This window comes from Pantherophis guttatus, chromosome 5 (assembly GCF_059756535.1).
Source record: "Pantherophis guttatus breed Tessera chromosome 5, ASM5975653v1, whole genome shotgun sequence".
Taxonomy (NCBI): domain Eukaryota; kingdom Metazoa; phylum Chordata; class Lepidosauria; order Squamata; family Colubridae; genus Pantherophis; species Pantherophis guttatus.
Genome location: NC_142067.1, coordinates 18,904,773 through 18,925,593, shown reverse-complemented (window position 1 = coordinate 18,925,593; position 20,821 = coordinate 18,904,773). Strand labels below are relative to the sequence as shown.

At 38.4% G+C, this 20,821-nt stretch overlaps 1 protein-coding gene across 5 annotated transcripts in view; it reads right to left on the bottom strand.

Moving 5' to 3' along the window:
* Positions 1-8,446: 8,446 nt before the first annotated feature.
* The window catches only part of GRIA4 (glutamate ionotropic receptor AMPA type subunit 4), a 281,742-nt gene continuing 269,367 nt past the window's right edge, over positions 8,447-20,821 (bottom strand). For 3 of the 5 annotated variants that reach the window (XR_015734379.1, XM_087894635.1, XM_060686217.2), the window contains 3 exons: positions 20,495-20,629; positions 9,604-9,744; positions 8,447-8,649 (listed from right to left, as the gene is read on the bottom strand). Coding sequence is in view for 4 of the 5 variants with exons in the window: in XM_087894635.1 (XP_087750761.1) it covers positions 8,572-8,649; positions 9,604-9,744; positions 20,495-20,629 (354 nt within the window). In the remaining variant the exon portion in view is untranslated. Of the gene's footprint in view, positions 8,650-9,603; positions 9,745-20,381; positions 20,630-20,821 lie in introns of those variants that run through there. The other 2 variants (XM_087894637.1, XM_087894636.1) reach the window with 1 other exon arrangement.

Here is a 20,821-nt window from a genome sequence, read left to right as displayed (position 1 = left end):
ACACCATTCACTGGCCAGAGTCAAAGAACAGAGGTAACATTTCTACTAATTCTGGCGGTAGAGAAGAGTTTGTGCAGCATGTATACCATAATATATATAAGTTTGAAAAATTGGCATAGCAGGTCCATTTTGAAAGAAAATGGAATGTATTGAAAATGTCCCTACAATTATAATTATCAGACAGAAGTTTCTAGAATCTACTGACATCAGAGGTGGGTTTCAGCAAGTTCTGACCAGTTCTGGAGAACCGGTAGCGGAAATTTTGAGTAGTTCGGAGAACCGGTAGTACAAATTCTGACTGGCCCCGCCCCCATCTATTCGCTGCCTCCCAAGTCCCAGCTGATCAGGAGGAAATGGGGATTTTGCAGTAACCTTCCCCTGCCACGCCCACCAAGCCATGCCACACCCACCAAACCACACCCACAGAACCAGTAGTAAACAATTTTGAAACCCACCAGACTGACATGCTTTAGGAACTAGTACAAAGACATACTTCTTACAAAGTTGGAAAACACAGTAATTCTAATACAGCAGTTGGTATTGAGAGGTAAACTGTGATATTGATGCCAGTATAAGGATGAAAACAGACACAGATTATTGTTCTTTGTTGTTCTTATTCACGGAATGTGCTAGTCAATGATTATGCATCTATTTCCAAAGAAATCAGTTAATGCTTTAATGTAACTCAAAGCAACTCTGTATTTTTCTCTGCCTTGACTCATCCAGTGATGGCAAATTTTGAAGTATCCTCTCTGATTTTGAAATTACAACATGGCACACAATGAGAATATCAGGTGGAGAAGATTAAACCTAGCAAACACAAATTAGGAAGGCAACTGGTGCCTAGAGGCAAATGTTTTGATGGGAACTTTCCCCAGAATAGCTAGTGGCTGAGAGAAATGAAATCACTAACATCATTAACAATAATGTTAACTTCAAATTTTTGTATGGCTTAATGTTCTGTCATGATGTGCAGTTTAAAATAAATAAGAGACTCTTTACTTTGTCCTTGATATATCTGGAGGAGTGGAACAACTGGACAAATTTGCTAACCTAGAATTATAAAGAAGCAGGAGGAGGGGGAGAAAGGAAAGGGAAGTAGAGAAGGAATAGGAGAGGAGGGAAGAAGAAGGTAGGAAGGACAAAAGAAGGGAGGGAGAGGAAGAGAAAGAGAAGAAAGATTGCTGTAAAACAAAAAAGATGAAATGGAAGAAAGGCATCCCCAAACACGTTTAAATATATTAAGATAAAGATTGAATTAATAAAAAATAAAATTAAGGAGAATGTATATGATTAAGAATAGAAGAAATAGAATTTGAGGGTGAAAGAAGATACTGTTTAGAAAAATAAGAATAGAAAAAATAAAATTTGATTAACAAATATGGAAAAAGAACACTTTGGCAGAAACTGTAACTAAATAAAATATATTTGGATATGATGAATTATATATATGATATGATATGATATGTGATATGATATGATATGATATGATATGGTCAATACTCTATTTCAAAAAATATGTGGGTGTGTATTGGGGGGGAACAATAAAACTTGTCAAAAAAAAAAAGAATTATAAAGAAGCATGATACAAGAATACTGCATGTGGCTCTATTACTGTGTTTTGTAGAAGCCTGCTTAGAACTGGTTGTAAGTGAGTCAGCTCTAATATTAATTCATATGAAGAAATGTATGTGGTTTCTATCAAGTGAAAGCAAAATTTAACTGTTATATAGTGATGAAGCAGGATTGTAAGCTGCCTGGAGTTACTTTGAAGTAAGTTGGGTGGCCTATAAATGTATACATAAATGTATAAATGTATAAAGAAATAAAAATACATACATACATACATACATACTTACTTAGTTTCTCAATACAGTAGGGCTACATAGGTTATTATGGACCTTGATTCTTTGTCATAGATAACAAATACAAGATATTTTGATAGAACAAAAAATATAATTTTCTTTAAATGTTCAAAAAGACATCCCTGGATTGTTCACAAACAACTTATACAGTAGATGGCGTATTTTAATTGTATGTGGGTGATTTTTTTTTTTTAATTAGCATCTACTACTTACATTCAGAATGCCCAAAGGAACATTGCAAGAATCATGTCATTTTTCTGCATTTCTCTATGTTTCATTGCTCAGTACTGCATTGTATTGCATTTATTTAAACGTTTTCGTTGCTAAATCCCAATCTTAAATTTTATTTTGTGCAGACCTAGAGCTCCATATTAGCCATTCATGTAAATATCTCAAAGAAAAAGGAAAAAGTTTCAGGACCATAGTGTCATAATACAAAACTGGTTTATTACAAGCAGAGACCCGGCATGGATTTATATCTTCAATTTATGGCTGAAGGTGACTTTCTGAACAAATCATCTTGATGAGTGTTTTATATCCATTTCGAAATGTGATATCAAAGATAAAATACTTTAATATGAATTACCTCCACTGTTGTTCAATTAACTAGTGCTGTGATGGTGAACCTATGGCACGCGTGCCCAAGGTGGCACACAGAGCCACCTTTCCGGACACATGAGCTGTCACCCAACTCACCTGCAGCTGTGCATGTGCGCGCCCCAGCTGGTGTCCGGGCCTCCGGTGTGCATGCACGCAATTTCGGAGACCCAGCTGGTCTTTGGAGCTCTCTCCTGCATGCACGCATGTTTGCTCATGCGCAGATGGCATTCACGTGCATGCATTGCACATGCAAAAGCCATGCACATGTGCAGATGGTGCAATTGCGCATGCAGTGTACGTGGGAGCTGTGCAAAAGCGAAGCACGTACCTGTTTGGCACTTGGTGAGTAAAAGGTTTGCCACCACTGAACTAGTGTAAGCAAAGATTACACACAAGGAGAGATTGTTAGAAGTTCACTGGTTTGCTTTCTGTTCCCCAAGTATTTTACTAGGTAACAACTACTCTAATTCTAAGGTAGCAACATACCTTAAGCAACTTCCTAAATACTACAGGATGCTTACACTTACTTGCTTTAAATAATCTTTGTTAAGTGAGTTTGGAAGGCAGGTTCAGGAACAGAATGAATTATCTTTGTAGCTTGCGTGCCATTAAAATACTGGCACAAATCCTGTTTTATGGCATTTTTTTACCTGTTTATTAGGGTAGTTATAACAATATAATATTGCTTCTGATTAGAGATTTCTGAGCTTCTAAATTTTACTACTCTCTTTCATACAGAATAGCAAAACATAAATGCTTGGAAATCACCAGAGCCTCCAGAATATCCCTAATCAGAAACAATATTATATTATATTCAGTGGTGAAATCTAAAATTTGTTACTACCGGTTCTGTGGGCGTGGCTTGGTGGTGGTGGTGGGAATGTGACTAGGTGGCGAAGAGGCTGTAAAAAAATGCTTTCAAAGGGCTCTGACGATCCCAGCTGAGTTGCCTGATCAGCTTTTTTAAAAAACCTCTGCTGATCAGGCAACTCAGCTTGGATCGTCAGAGGCATTTAAAAGAAAAAAAAGGGTTTTTTTCTTTTAAAAGCCTTTGACAATCCCAGCTGAGCTGCGCAATCATCAGAGGCTTTTTTTTTTTACTTTTAAAAACATTTTTTGGCCGAAGAGGTTGTAGAAAAAATGCTTTTAAAAAGTAAAAAAAAGGCCTCTGATGATTGTGTGGCTCAGGTGGGCATGGGGGGTTGGGCAGGGATTTTTGCTACCGGTTCTTCAAACCACCCGCCTCCATCGCTACCGGATCGGATGATCCTGTCTGAACCGGGAGCATTTCACCACTGATTATATTCCTATAATTATCCTAATACGGTGGTACCTTGGTATTCAACTGCTTTGAAACTCATCACATTTTGGTACCCAACACATTTTGATGTGGAAATTTTGTCCTGGTACTCACTGTTTGTTTGGTACTGAATGCACAAGCTAGAAATTGTTGGTGTTGGGTGCCTTGTGTCTCACTACATTATTCCTTATGGGAAAGATTCTTCTTGGAAACAAATAACGAGTACGAAGGTATCACTGTAAACCCAAATTTATCACCAAACAGAACTATGGTTGTGCTTATGCCAGATGCTCATAATTTTGTTTTAGTGTACGGTATTTGTTTTGTAAATTGGGGCCAGTTATTCCCTTGTATTTTAGCCTACGACTGTAATTAAGTTTTTATCTGTTTGACCTAAAATGTTTCATATCTCTCTAGAAATGTTGTAAAAAGCCATCTGCTCAAGCTACCCACTTCCGTGGTAACACTTACGTTGAATCACTGTCCTTTATCCTGCATGTTCCTTCATTAGACATTCACAGGTTAATCTCTACAAGCTATAGAAGGTGTGGTTGGGGGCTGCATTTTTTTAATTTCACTTCGAATGGACAGAGCCCAATTATTATTATTTTGTTGCTCTTTGGGAGGCACTGGGTATTTATTTTTGGTTTTGAAACATGACTTTTAAGCTCAGTGAGAGGTTTGGAAGTGTTAAGAAGGAACATTTGGGCATTAATCTCCATGATACTTTAAGTCCAAAATCTGGCCCAACAATTTTATTTATATCTACCATATGTTAAATGATTCTTAACGGCAGGTAACTTGCATATCATGGGTTGCCTATCTATGTGCTAGAGGGAAGCTGGTGAAAAATGCCACTCCTGGATAACATTGCAAATCCCCATACCTTTTACCTTAAACTGTCTACCGTGGACATTTCATGTTTTTTAAGAGGTCCCTAAGGGGGCGTGCATAAGCGCATCAGCGTCCCTACCATCCCTGACCTACTGTCCCCATTTATATGTAATTGTTCTATGTGTTTATGGCTATGTTTTGCCTATTTATATCCTTTTATTTGTGCCAATTTTTTCATGTCTATGTCTATATTGTTACTTGTTTCCTTGTACTTGTTGACAAACAAACAAACAAACATTATGAGGACATGCAGAAAGTTAATGCATATCTGAAAACAGTGTGGAGAAGTGACTGGAAAACTCAACATAAAATACAGGGATAAAAGCTACTAAATGTTGCAGCAAGTAGACAGGTAAGGAAATTTATCACAGCAGAACAAGCTATCTTTCAATGACTGATATATAAATTTATTAGTTGGCTGTTCCGATTCTGTAACACCTCTCTCATTGTCTAGAATTGATTGCATTGTTTAATTACTGAATTAATGTTTTTTTTTTTAAGATGACTTCATGCATCAATTAATATTTCTAAGCTATAGCAGGCTTGTGCTACAGAGAATCTCAGAACACTATTAATATTGCATCAAAGTTAACGTAATTGCTAACTATGGGTGTAAGTTGCACTATAGAGAATATAGGAAAGCTGAGGAATAGCATACTGTAAAGAAGACAAAAGACAGGGAAGATGGTAACGTAAATATATTTTTTACAAGGTAGAAATATAAAATCATGGGGCTAGTGCTTGCTTCTGTTTCAAACTTTCTTGATGTTTGCTAATCTGCAACTAATGGTAAGCGTTGCAGTGCAAGCAGCCTCAGACACTGTAAGAGGGAGTATAACAATTTGCACTGCACATGCAGTGAAATAGTGGTGGATGAGCTGCCTAATTATTTATTCTGCTTGCAGCTTTTCTCCTTCCTTAAATATTCGGGAATATTTTTTTTTATTTCTTCCCTAAATATTTTTCCCATTGTAATGCATATCTAGAAAATGTATCTCTTCAATTGCGTAGGAAAAAAAACTTATTTAAAAGGGTGTTGTAGCGGCCAAATTCTACAAAGAGGAATAAATCAATGAACATTAGCCTTTGCTCTTGTAAGGATATCTTTATAAATTCATTACTATCTTTTAAATTTTACATTTCTGCTTCCGAGTCTTTTTTGTTGACTCAGCACTGATTTCACCTAAAGAAAATTGTATTAGTAAAATTCCCACAGTAATTGGGAATATTAGGTGTTTTCAGGAGAAACACCACACCTCATGAGAAAAACAAAGATATCACTGAAAACGGTGTGATATAGTTTGCTGAATGAGCCATCCTGCTTATATTTGACACTCCATTGCCGAAATGGATGTGCTCTTGATTGGGATCCATTTTAAGAACAAGTGAGATACTCCCGCTTCCCAATTTGGCTACAGAGCATGAGGTTGATCTTGTGGAAATTTTGGTTCATGATTCTCAGTGAAAAATTTTAAGCTAAGCGCCAGAATTTAGACGTCAACTTCCATTATTTTGGCAGGTCATTTTCTAGTTTTTTGCCATGTTTAGTAAAAGCGCCAAACATATTTTACCTTTCCTTTCACAGGAAGTTTAATTTGTAACCCCTTAACTTCACAGTGCTTTCTTTGAGACTGAAAGGACATTGAGTCCTTTTAATCCAGGAGTGTCAAACTTGATTTCATTGAGGGCTGCATCAGGGTTGTGTTTGACCTCGTGGGGGAGGGGCGAGGAGCAGGTTGGGCGTGGCCAACTCAACCTCACTCATGTGATCGAATGCCACTTTTGCTAGTAGTTTGTTTTGCTAGCACTCTGCCAGCGAAAATGGAGCTTGTGAGGACGTGTGGCCCTCCCAGGCTTCGTTTTCGGCTGCAACAGTCTCCTGCAGTGCTCTGCCAGCAAACACAGAGCCCAGGAGGTCTGTGCGCGGCCCTCACGAGCTCTGTTTTTGCTGGCAGAGGCACCGTGGGCCAGTCCTTTGCTGTTTCCAGGGTGGCCCTGTGGGCCAGATCTAACCATCCCTGTTTTAATCAATCAATCTTCTTTCTAGTGCAAGAATCTCCATCCAATATCCCATGTTAGTTGAACAACCATAATGCATTCTATGTGGGACTCTTTGGAAATGATTGGGAAGCTGCAGCATATACAGAATATGGTGGACAGATTATTGTTAGGAGAACTTCACCAAAACCCTAATTTTACTGTTACTGTACTCTTTGCCTTCCAGGCCCAATGCAAGACCTGATTATTATCTTTCAAGCCCTATAGGCACACAGCTCTGGGAGACATTCAATATTGCCTTGACAAAAATTCAATCTATCTAGTTTGACCATCTACTTTGGCCAATGGGATTTCTTCATATTGTCTTTAATATGCTATTAGCTGCTCAGAGTCACATCAGTGAAATGGGTGGCCATATTAATGAGTTAAATTAATAATTTATTATTAGAGGAGAATGAGCATCTCCTTTGTTCTTACAGAGTACATGATGTCTGAATTAGGCAAAAGGATTTTTTTTAGTTGAAGATTGATCCTACGGAACGCCCTGCCTCTGGATTAAATTCGGTTGTATCTCTTCTTGCATTTTGCAAGGCTGTAGAAATTGCTGTTCCAGTATGCTTTTCACCTGAATTGAGTGTAGGAATCATCATAGGTATTACTGTTATCTTAGTCTGATTCGTAAATCTTTGTTTTTATATTCTTTCAATGTGTTTACTTCTGCTTTGTTGTAAACTATCTGTTAGAACTGAGACAGTTTACAAAAGATTGTAAATAAAAAAATAAAAATCCTTAACTTAAAGAAGAAGAAGAAAAAGAGAGAGAGAGAGAGAGAAGCAAGATATAGATTATTTCTGAATTTTGTTTTGGAAAGCTTTATCTAGGCCTCTGTTGAGAAAGAGAAAATTACCATCAATGAAAAACAAAAATTGTATGCATACAAATATACATAAATGTGCAGTTGAATCCAGCGAGAATAAGGAAAACTAGGTCAGAGGTTCCAGAATATAATTGCGAATAGGATATTGGTTGGCTAGCAATGGATGATATCACTAACCTTTATCCCTTTTTTCAAATTCAGATTCCACATTTTAATTTAACAGTTGTTCAAGTGATAATGATTATTTTCTGGAGCTTTGGTGAGAAAGCAATAAAGGAATTGAATTATGAATATGTCACATAAGTCCAGATCCAGATTCATAACAGCTCCCAGCTGCTAACAGTAAGTATTTATACATTTCTGACTTTCTGACTGATAATCCTCTATTCACATACTTGAATCCTGCAAAAGTGCCAAACAACAACAACAAAAAACACTGAACAATAGTTTCAAAACATAAACCGATTACAAAACTATGATCCAGTGAAAGCTCGGCAGTCAAAGAAATAGTTGAAGACACCTTTTCCTGATCATAGTGGAATTTTAAAATTAAATAAAGTTCCTTGTAGTTCTCTCAATAAACAATGGGATGCAATGGGTAAAATAAAATGCAGAATAACATCTGTTTAATTTTTATAATGAATGCAAGGTATAAAATTATATTTTTTCTTGTCACAGCTTAGCTTCTCTTGAGCAGTCTACATATATACATGCCTTAAAGTTCATATTTGGTATCAGTATGTTTACTTGTGTTGGACTGAATCAATGGCGAAGTTCAAAGACGTTACGCTTTTTCCATCCTTAAAAAAATACTCATCATACTTCATGTCATTGATACACAACTTGGTGCTAATATAACTTGTCTTAACTCTGCAAACTGCGTTCCTCGTATCAGAAAAACCACTCCAGGTGTTAAAAGAACAGTTGTTATTTTATTCCTTTTTGGTGGGTACAAAAACCACAGTTTTTTTTTTTTATACACAGAACAAGATTATAAATAATATCGGTAACATGAGTGACCCGTAGTCTCTTTGATTCTACACGGCAGACTGATGGTGTTCTCTAAACGCATTTGTTGGTTTCTTGTAGTTAGACAGATGCAAATCCGTCGAACACTGAATGATGGAACAGAATGACGGTAACAGCAAATGAGAGGAAGGCCAACAATGTAAAAAAAAAAGTCTTTGAAATTTATTACAGTGATGCCATTTTATATCAGTTATTGCAATGAATTGTTCCCTAAGATGGTTAGAAAAAAGAATTGTGTTCTCCACTACTGAATTTACATCCATTAAAAAGCAAGCATGTTTCAATATTCCTCTTTTTTTTTTGTTCCCAAAGAAAAAAAAACGTATTTTTAATTTTTTTTTTCACAGGATTTACATGTGTTTTTTTTTTTCCTTCTCACAGTTTAGTCAAACTTTTGTTTCCACAGCTGGATATTCTTCCCATTGTATAATGTTGTTCATCTGGAGACACAGGTTAACATGTTCATTGATTTCTACAGCCACTGGCTCCCCACTTTGCTGACAGAAAGACTCCACGGCCTTTCCTTAAGTCTGTTCCTCATAGTTTTAATGCGCTAAATTGGCAAGTCCTTGTGAGAGAAATCTCTTGCGGTTCATATTTCTTTCCCAACCCCTCCCCCCCACAAAACTAAATTATGAATTTTATATATATCTATATAGATGTATGTATGTGTGTATGTGTATATATACGCATATAAATGTATATACACATATACATATATATGCACATATATGCATATAGATATATAGATATATATGCATATATATCACATATCTATACAGACAGACAGACATACATACACACAAGCTTTTTCCTGATATAAAATCTGAGTTTGGGCTTCCGAACTGAGACCATGCACGCATTGGCTGCTGACGACACGTTTTGATGCCCTTCCCATACTCAGCCTGTTTCTAAGTTCATCAAGGACATTTCCCGTGTCATGTTTACAGTCCGTGCTGTATTCCCGTCCGTCACTGACACAGGTTAATTAAGGCACTCGATTATTTTTTTGGTTTTTATGGTAGATCTGATTCAATTACCGCCAATCCTGAACTTTGTCTAATTGCAGTTCCAGCGTGTACGGCCTTTGGGCAATCCGGAGTGAGAACGCGACCGTTTTCTCCCATGCTTCCTGTGATTGATAATCTGGCTTTGTTTCGTATGGCTTCAGAAAAGGTCAGCTGGGAAGCAAGAAAAAAGAAGAGGGAAAGAGGGAAGAAAAAGAAGCGTTACCATGAATCTATTCCTCGGGAAGATGATACACAGCAAACACCAAAAATTTCTGTAGGTAGACATCTGCATTATTGTGCTATGTGATAATCATAGTAATAATAAAAAATAATAATGCAATTTGTCTTTTTTTAAAACAACAACAACAAAAAAATAAAGCTCTCAAATATCAACCTGGGAATTTGATTTATGCTAAAATTTAATAAAAGACTCTGTAATAAATGCAAATTTGTCTCTGTTGCCCAGTTTCCTAAGCAATCGGTCCTTATACGTTTGTTTTCTATCTTTCTAAAAATGTAAAATCAGTAAGAATCTGAGATAAATGCTTGCTTACAAACGAGCTTGTGAATATGGGTACAGTATCATACTGATACTGTCTACAGAGGCCCAGGAATTTTTGAAAACATTCACATTTTCTGTGTATTTCAGTGGCAAAAGTTTCAGTCAAAGCTCTTTTCAGTTCCATCTGTTTAAGAGAAGAATTAAATATAGCCCTACCTCTCTCAATGAAGCCATTGGGAGTTAATCTTTCATTTTCTCCCTTATTCTACTTTTCGTTCAGTTAAAGACACTCCAAAGTACGGAAAATGTAACTTTTTAAAATAAACAGATCCTATAAATTATGAATGGATATCCTACAATAATACATCTATTAAATCTTTGGAGCTTAGAGTTATTCATCAATAACTTGTCCCGCTAATTCCCACAAATCTATTTTAAAACTAAGCCTGATTCCAATCCATTGCAGATAACTAATTTAAAGCCCATCTCAAATAACATTGCTTTTCCCTAACTTTGGCATCCTAGGATTGTGTTTAGTTGGGTGTAAGGTTCATCAAATTCAACAGTGGTTATTTCTAATCAAATGTAGAAGTTTTTTTTTTAAATAAGGTTGGAGTGATCCTTTTATTTGGTCAAAAGTTCTATTAAGTTTGATGAGCCTTTCTTCTAAGACAGGATAGTTAGTATTGGGATATTTTAAAAGTTGTGTCTGCAACTGAAGTGTAAAGGAATATTAACAGAAGACTTGAACCAAGCATGCTATTAAAATACACTGACTTGGTAATCTTGGTCAAGGATGCTTATTACATGCAAAAGAGCAAGTGCGTAACGTACAGCAGGGAAAATATTTATGTATAAATACACACACAAGAGAGTCATTTATGGTAGATTCAGGCAGTCTTCCCCCACCTGTTTTAAATCAATTTACAGTATTGTTCAGTTCTTCAAAACTAGAATTTCTAAGGCTGCTCAATGGCAATATAGGCAATTAAATCATGTCTATATTATCCACATGTGAACTGACTTTCTGTTTTTCCCCCCCTTTTAACAGCCCTGTAATCTCTTGCATCGGAGTGGAGTCAGGGTGACTGAATGGAGTTGAGCATTTACTGGCCGGATGCCCTTCCTGACGCCTATTCAGAACTCACAGTAGATATTTTCTCATTGCTCCCAGAGAGAGAAATAATTTGCCACTACCTAGGATAGAATTCACAGCCTCCTGATTATGAGGTGAGAGTTCCACTTCTAGGCCACCACGCCGCTCTAACTGACTTTCTAATAATACTGTGGGATAAATTTTAAATTGTTATTTAAACTTGAATATCATCCCTTAATTGTACAAGTTGGTCCTGATGTCTTAATTACTTCTGAAATTCCTACATCAATTATGTAATTAGAAAAATATTATGACATTCTTAAATCTATACAATAGTTAATTTTCTTTACAGAAAGTTGTATTCAGCAGATTAAGGTAGGATAAATTAGTTCTGTAGGATCTCGGGTAAGAATAATACAACAAATATTGAACAACAAATATTCGCTTCAACAGTGAGATGAGTGGCATACAAGTTTAATAAACAAGGGAATAAATCCTTATTAACTTTTTTATTTCTTTGTTTTTGTTATTTTCTAGGCTGTTTCATTTTGCTTTGTTTACTATCATTTATTATTGAATTTATTGCTTACTTTTTTCTCTCTGCGATGTATTTAAAAGCTGTTAGTGGTTGTCTGTTTAAAGCAAACCTTTAAAAAAATGCATGCATAGCTAATTGCAATGTAGCAAGTGGGACCAAGTGATCAAGTGGCTGTGTGCTATGATTTTAGTGTCAAACAAAGGAAGAGCTTAAAAATTGCTTTGTTGGTTCCTCTTAATTCATTGAAGTCCAGCCTTACCATTTTGAAATCAATCAAATTTTAAAGAGCTTCCATGTATTCCTTATTTTCTTTATCATTACATTTATTTATTTTTACTTTCAGGGATGAGGGGGTCTTGTAAGCATCTTCAACTCATGGGCCAAAATAATTTAGCTGCTTTTAGTTACTCCGCAGTTTGACTTTGATGAATTCTATAAACTGCCACTTCTAGAACTATAGTTAGAAAAGGTTCTATGAGAATTGAGTCTAAAACTCTCCTTAATGTTGGAACCCTGATTATGGCATCCTTTTCAAAAATGTCGAAAGAAGCTTGCATGAATTCACCAATTTCCTTGACTACTATCAACTTACTCTTACTCTACAGCTTTTCTTTCCTAACATTCAAATAAAATCTTCGTTATGAGCACGATGTGTGTCCCATCTTCTGTTTAAATAGAGTAGGTGTAACTTTCTTCCCTGTGGCATGCCTTCAGGAACTTAAAAAGTGCTGTTACAATCCCCTTCCTCGTTTATTTTTAGGGTTAAACATTACTGTTTTTCCTTCTAGTGTTTAGTTTCCAGGCCCCTAATCATCCTTATTTTCATTCTTTGTATGTGTTTTTCTGAATGATTCCTTCTTAGAATGTGGCGCCCAGAACTGAATAGAGTATTTGATGCAAGGTCTGACTCCGGTGTAATAAAGGAGAAATTTCCTCCCTGTAACTTAGAAATTATACTTCTATTGATGCAGCCTAAACTTATTTTTGCATTTTTTTTGTGTCAACTCTAAGATCTTTTCCATGTGTCCCCATTTGATAATTTTTTCCCTAACTTCTCAACCTTGATAACTTTTAAGATGTGTGGACTTCAATTCCCAGGATTCCCCAATCAGCATGAAGACTGAGGATTTCTGGTTGTTGAATTCCACACATGTGAAAGTTGCCAAAGTTGAGGAATGCTGTTCTAAGTGAAGTGAGGCATTTTGCACTTGTCCCTATTCTGTTTCTTCTTGTTATTTTCAACCGATTTCTTTAATCAGGATAATTTTGTTTCTGTTTTCTATTGTACTAGCTATTCCATTTAATGTTCTGCATCAGGCACCACAATAACATGGGCCATCCCTGAACCTATTTATGTTGCAAATCCACAGCTGCCAATAATACAGGTAGTTCTCAATTTATGACCTGTTGCTTAGCAATTGTTCAAAGTTCTGATGGACCTACTTGGGGTGGCAGGTGGTTACAACCCAGATTTAAAGTTCCTATGGTCAGCTCCCCCCCCCATGGTCGTATGACCACATTTTGATCTCCTCAGTAAACTAGGCTGCATTCACAGCCGTCTGCAGCATCCCACAATCAAAAGGCCACATTTTACAATGATTTTGCTGAAAACTATTGTTTACTTGCAGTTTGCAGCAAAATCTCGCCCACTGCAAACTATTGTTTCATTTAATCATGGCATTAACTTCATGACCACAGATTCGCTTAATGACCATGGTAATTAGCTTAACGTCCGCTGTAAAAAAAGATGATAAAAGCGAGTTGGTCACATAACTGGCCCATTGATGACCATCATTGGTTAGGACTCTGACTATTATAGTCGTAACTCAAGGACTACCTGTATCCCGATAGGTATTGTCTCCGTCATTCTTAATTTGAAATCAGAGCATCAGCTACTGATAAATTAGGAAAATGGTTTGAGCTGAGTCTGCAGTAGTGGTTTAGAATGAAGCTATGCAGTATAGGAATCACAGGGCTACCAGCAAAACAGCAGCTGTATGCTTAGTTAGAGCCGTGGTGGTGTAGTGGTTAGAGGGCAGTACTGCAGGCTACTTCTGCTGATTGCCAGCAGTTTGGCAGTTCAAGTCCCACCGGCTCAAGGTTGACTCAGCCTTCCATCTTTCTGAGGTTGGTAAAATGAGGACCCAGATTGTTGGGGACAATATGCTGACTCTGTATACCGCTTAGAGAGGGCTGTAAAAGCACTGTGAAGCATAAGTCTAAGTGCTATTGCTATTAGTTATAGTTCTAATCTGATAATGGGCAAATACGATTCACTTTTTGTCCTAATGCCATCATTTTTTTTCTGACTATTTTCTCCCTCATGACTGGCTTCCACTGATAGCTGGCTAGCATCATAGCCTGGAATCATTTCATTCAGAGAATGATGGAAGCAAATAATGCTAGGGGTCTTTTTTTTTAAACCCGGTGGCAACTCCATGCTTCTTAAAATGCACACAAACTAACGCTGATTATTTTGTACTTTAAAAAAAATCTTCTCAATTTGAACAGGAAAAAACGAAAGCAAAGGAACTCTGATCTTTCCCTCCCCCTCTTCTCTTTCTTTCTAAAGTCATGAAAATATTGGACAGATTTTCATGAGTGGGGAATTTTATTCCTTGCTTGGTTCCAAGATGGCTGAAGGTGTTTTTCCTAAAGACAATTGGGATTTCTTGGATTTTTTTTTTCTTGAAAATGTTTCACCTCTCTTCCAAGAAGCAAAATGTTTTCAAGAAGAAGAAGAAAAAAAAAACCAAGGAAGTCCAGTTGCTTTTTGGAAAAGTACCTTTGGGACAACCTTGATCTGGATCAGGGGTCTCCAACCTTGGCAACTTTAAGACTTGTAGACTTCAACTCCCAGAATTCCTCATCCAGGAACTTCAACTCTGGGAGTTGAAGTCCACAAGTCTTAAAGTTGCCAAGTTTGGAGACTCCTGATCTGGATGATTGAGAATTTCCATAGACAAGATGGGTAAAGGATATGTGGCTTTCTTGCAGACCTAACTGCAGTTTTCCTGATTTTCCATATTACATGAATCATATTACTTTCTATATTAATTTTTATTTAGACCACTTCTATAACTGCCCATCTTGCTAGTGCAAATCTGAGTGGCTCTTTATTCCCAAAGAAACATCAGGAGGGAATTCCTCCTATTTGCTTTTTTTCAGATCAGTGTGGGCAGCTAGAGAGGCTGCAGACTGGGAAAGGAAAACAAGCAACAGTATATCAGTACTATGAATATTGAATTCAACATGTCTTCTCCAACATGGCATTCTCCAAAAGCTCTCTGCAAATTCTGGGCATTGCGGTGCAAAAAATCCTCTAGAGGATGCCAGTTTGAAGAAGGCATTGGAAGCGGCTCTTTAGATCCCAGCCCAAAATCTACAATGGTTTTAGCCAATAGAAAGATTTAAAATATTATGGAAACAATGAAGTGTTAGAGGAACAAAATACCCGAGTCCTTCATGAGATAATAATTAAGAGAGGAATCACATCTGAATTCAAAGGGGGAGACATCCCATGCTTAGCCTGGCATGCAAATGTTGTGGCTGCTGTGGTTGCAGGAAATGTTGGCTTTCTTGAAGAGATAGCATGATGGCGTGATGATCCAATAAAAACAAGGCACAGGTTCCCCCACTTTGGAATCCAAAATGTCAGGATTGCACAGAGATTGCAAAATGGATGAGAAGGTGTGTGGATGGAATTATGAAAATCGGAACAAATGTTTGCTTTTCCATACTACTAGTTATGGCATCAGCAATTACGGGACTCTTAAGTCCTATGTACGTGCGGGTATCACTGTGTGTGCAAAGCCTGGCCCAGAGAAGAAAAGGAGCTAGTCAAATGTGGTGGGAGAAGGTAAGATGATTGACTTGAGGGCAATTAAAGTTATGAGATCAACTTGAAAAAAAGTAAGGGTGGTGATTCCAATACATTTCAGTCCCATTTCAGATTGTAGTTCCTTTGTTAGCGATTTGTCAAAAATCTCCATGCCTTCAAGAATAACTTTAACCATAATTTAAAGTTAAGATTTTTAGTCCAGACACATCTACATGTGATAGACAATGTCAACCCTGAAGTGAACCTGGCTGAGGCCATCTTTGTGGCTTCAGGGTTGCCACAAGGCAGAAGAGGGGACAGGGAGGGGGGAATAGTTAACTGGGGCTTTGCAGTCAAAATAAAGTTTTCCTGTGGGAACCAAGGTCATTCCAACAGGTGGCTGGGAGAGGAGGAGTGAAGTAACCAAGCAACCGGCCAGCACTTTGATTGGACAATGTGACTGATGATTTGGGGGAAGGGGAAAACTTTTACTTTTTAATTAGGTGAAAACTGTAGGAACTTTCAGAGTCGATTTTCACCAGCTGTGTCAATATGATGCATCCGATAAACCTGTGATGGGGAACCTATGGAATGTGTGCCGGAAGTGGCATCTCTCTGGGCACGCCAGCTGTCACTCGTTGCTCTTTCAGGTTCTGGCACGCACATGCGAACTGGGAAGCTGGTCTTCGTGCACGGGGGAGTGCTGGAAATCAGAAGAGTAGTTCCCTGGCACGCATGCACGCGCCGGGAAACTGAGCTTCTGGTTTCTGGTGCGTACATGTGCGCCTGCCAGCTGGTCTTTGCGCATGCATGCATGCCAGAAACTGGAAGACCAGGTGACTAGCGCGTATGCCAGAAACCAGAAGTTCAGCTTCCCGGCGTGCGCATGCTTGTGGGGAAGCTGCTCTTCCGGTTTCTGGCGCTCCCCTGCGCGCGCTCCCATTTCAGCACTCGGTGCTGAAAAGGTTTGCCAACACTGCAATAAACTGTTCTTTGAAGAATCTACTGGCCTCAGTGTTCTATTTTCAATGGGTGCATTACTTGGAACACTGACAGATGAGTGACTGGGTCTTCCTCATCTTTCCCACACATTATTTCACAAGGAGAAAGGCATAAATAGAATACATGAGAGGGAAAAAAAAAGATATGGCCACATGGGGTCGTATCCTGCGCATGTATTAACTTGCCAATGTCATAACTGAAGCTGATTAAAATTCCAGTGGTTCGGACAGTTTTAATCGGCATCTAACATCAGTTGCTTTTGACACAGCTGCTTGAAGGCTCAGCTCTCTGGAGAAGCTGCTTCTCTTGGAGATCAGCCATGAAGTTAGAGAATGCAAATCACAATGCAACTCAATGGGCATAGTTTCCCAAGCCATGTGAAATAAGTTCTTATGAGGCTGTATCTGAATAGCAAATGTTTTCCCTTTGATTTATAGTCAAACTTGCAATTGTTAGAGTAAAATGACATTAAGGGGAGCATATCTGAAGGATTGCACTAAAAATACCAGTAGAAATAATGGTGCTAGAGACGGTCAAACAGCTGCAGCATGAAACTAGGTTTTTGTGCCTGAATGTCCTTTGCAATAGTATTATGAACAATCCTGAAGCACATTTGCTGATTGTGTGATGCCTGACTGCTACCTTACAATCAATCCTAGACTCTCAGGGTGATTGATTGCACATTTGTGCAAAACGAAGTTGGGCAAGTATTTCCTTTTTTTAGCACTAATGAAAGCCTGCAAGATCTGTCTCCAATCTGTAGAACATTGCTTCTAAAATCAGGAATAGAATAGAATAGAATAGAATAGAATAGAATAGAATAGGGTGGGTTCTAAATTTTTTTACTACCGGTTCTGTGGGCGTGGCTTATTTTATGGGCGTGGCTTGATGGTAATGTGACAATTATTTAGGATTTAGCAGAGGTACTGGTCTACCAGGCTTTTAACTGCTTGCAGAGCTGTACTAATCTACCCATTTATTTTTGCAGGCACTGATCTACTCGTGTATTTTTGCAGGCACTGGTCTAATCATTTGTTTTCTTTTAACACTGATCAGCTGTAGGGAGGCCCTTTGAAGCCCCGCAGCAAGAGTTTAAAAGGTTTTTTTCCCTCTAGCCATCAGCTGGAACTCAGGAGGCAGCAATAGATTGGGGGTGGGGCCAAATAAAAGGTAAGAATAACGCGGGGGTGGGTGGGTGGAGGTGTGGGTGGGCGTGGGGGGGGGCAGAACCAGTTTGATGACATCATATCGTCACCGCTACTGGCTCGGGAGAACTGGGCCGAACCGGGAGGAACCCACCACAGAATAGAATAGAATAGAATAGAATAGAATAGAATAGAATAGAATAGAATGGACCTTGGAGGTGTTCTAGTCCAACCCCCTGCTTAGGCAGGAAACCCTATACCATTTCAGACAAATGGTTATCCAATCTCTTCTTAAAAACTTCCAATGTTGCGGCGTTCACAACCACTGGAGGCAAGTTGTTCCACTGATTAACTGTTCTAACTGTCAGGAAATTTCTCCTTAGTTCTAAGTTGCTTCTCTCCTTGATTAGTTTCCACCCATTGCTTCTTGTCCTGCCCTCAGATACTTTGGAAAATAGCTTGACTCCATCTTCTTTGTGGCAGCCCCTGAGATATTGGAACACTGCTATCGTATCACCCCTAAATCTTACTTTATTACTCCATCTAGAATATCCTGCTGTTTCTATCCACCTCTAGATCCATATGCATCCTTTCTGAACCACAACAACACCGAAATGACAAAACACACATCACAATGTCACAATGCAACCTCTGTCTTTCTGTACGTACACATGCAAAAAAGACACATATAAAGGCTGGTGCTTGCCACGACCATGTCACAATGATGCATGTTTTGTCACTTGCCCCCTTCCTGCAGATGCCCACGGCTACCGTTGTCCAACCTAAGCGGGCGAATTAGTGCACATACAGTCATGTTCGTGTCTACCGAGATGTGAGTTCCATTCATTTCAGATGGGACCAATAGGTGAGTATGTGAAGGATCTGGGCCATAATTTTATGTTGCAATTCTCACAGGTTTCCAGAATGAATCGATGACATGAAACCACAATGGAGGTGGGTATGGGTGGGAAGGGACCAGCAAGTGAGAAGAGATAAATTGATGCTTCTTTGCCATGAGTGAAGTCTGCAGCTTCGCTTGTCGTCTACACCTAACCTGTACTGAGGAGATTTGCAGTGGCATTCAGAACTGCAGGTGACGCTCCTGGTCAACGAAGCACAGCCAACTTGAGCTCTACGGAGCAAAGGCAGGGTATAAATGCAATAGACTTAACTAACAGTCAAATCCTATGCAAATTTACTCAGAAGTCAGTCACCTTAAATAAGAACAGACCAGAATGTAAAGCTCTTCTAGTTCAGAGCAATGGTCCATCTAGTCCAGCATCCTATTCCTACTACAGCTAGACTTGGCCTCTAGAAATCATATCCTGCTTGTGATCAGAAGGTTGTCTAGAACATCATGGGTAATAGATGTATGGGCTGGATTCAAACATCACACCCATCCAGAATATGGTTCATTTTGGGCTTAGCATAAGAGAACCCATCCATAATGGCTTAATGTTACCATATTTCCCCGAAAATAAGACTGGATCTTATATTAATTTTTGATCCAAAAGACATATTAGGGCTTATTTTCTGGTTAGGTCTTATTTTGGGGGAAAATACAATACTAAATGCACCCATCTGGCTGACAATCTTAACTGGGGCTAATTTTGGGTGTAGGGCTTATATTAAGAGCATTCTGAAAAATCATGCTAGGACTTATTTTCCGGTTGGATCTTATTTTCAGGGAAACAGGATAGTTGTGAGTGAGGTAATTAAGGTTGGTTCAAACAACCATGGCTAGAAATCCAGGCTTACTATTATGTGTGATCCTATATTATATGTAATCCTCTTTTAAAGCCATCTGAGATAAAGGCTGTCATTATCAAAAGGGAAGGGATGTAACTTGCAAAAAAATATATATCCTAGATTTAGCCCTTGCATCTCCAGGTAGGTAGAAACTGTCTGGGATTTATTGACAGTACTGGGCTAGATGGACTAATTCCAAAGTAAGTATGCATAGGATTTCAACCTAATTATCTACATCAACTCTTGGAATGAGCTTTCTTCACTCTAGCTTCCTCCAGATGATATTACAATCCAAGAATTGCTGGCCAGCAATTTTTAATGGATGAAAACTTGGGGATTTCTTAGGTCAGTATATTTAGGGACTGGGAAATGGGGAAGAACTGATCTGTGCTACAGATCCCACAGGGAGCTTCAAAAAGCAGAAGAAACCAACCTTCTCAAGTCAAGTCCTCTAATGCTGAGCCTTTCATAGACAAAACCAAGAGCAATTAGAACAAAAGTTGCCAGCCCAACCCCTTGCCCAAGGAAGGAATTTCTAGCACCTCTGTTCGGACTTTTTCCTTTCTCTACAAAGCTCTAAATTCTCAACCACAAAATCCAATCTGTCTGAGAGCAGAAAATGTTCCTTGTTTTTATAAAAAGAAAATAAAACAGTGTGTCATCTCTATCTATCTATATATATATATACACACACAAAAGATACATATACATATATACATATATAGATGGCATTTAACAAATCCTTGCAATGCAGATGTCTATTAGCAACATATATGTATAGACTAAACATCTGCAGCCAAAATTAACCGAACCGGGTTTTTTTTCCCTCCCCCCCACCAAAAAAGAGGAAGCTCTGTTGAGAAGCAAGCAGGAATCACCACTGAACAGACAGATCACAACATTGCATGACAAAATGATGCATCACCCACTCACTGTAGTAGGGCCCTAAGTCCTACCCCTAAATTTTAATACTCTCGGTTCCATATACGTTGTAACCTTCTCTATAAGTTGCTAAATTCTGGGAATTCTGCGAGGAAGTTGGATTAAAAGTCTGTGCACTCTTTGCCACCTTCATTCTCTTCGCCTCGGCCCTGGATTTGTAACAGAATTCTATCAAAGCCACCAGCATTGCCAACCCCAGGCCGCCAACCAGAATGTAGAAGACGCCAGCAACGTTGCTGAGACTCAGAGCACTTGTCTTGTCCTACGGAAACAGAAGGGAAGAGTGTTACATTCCAGGAACAAATAGCTGGAAGCACAAACAAACAGCAGTCTACAAAAACAGGAGGGAGAGGAGTGGGGTTGTCTAAGGAACAGCTTCATTTACATAAATAGAACATTTTAATAAAATACGCGCCAAACTAACAGAGACCTTTCAAATTATCGGTACATCCTA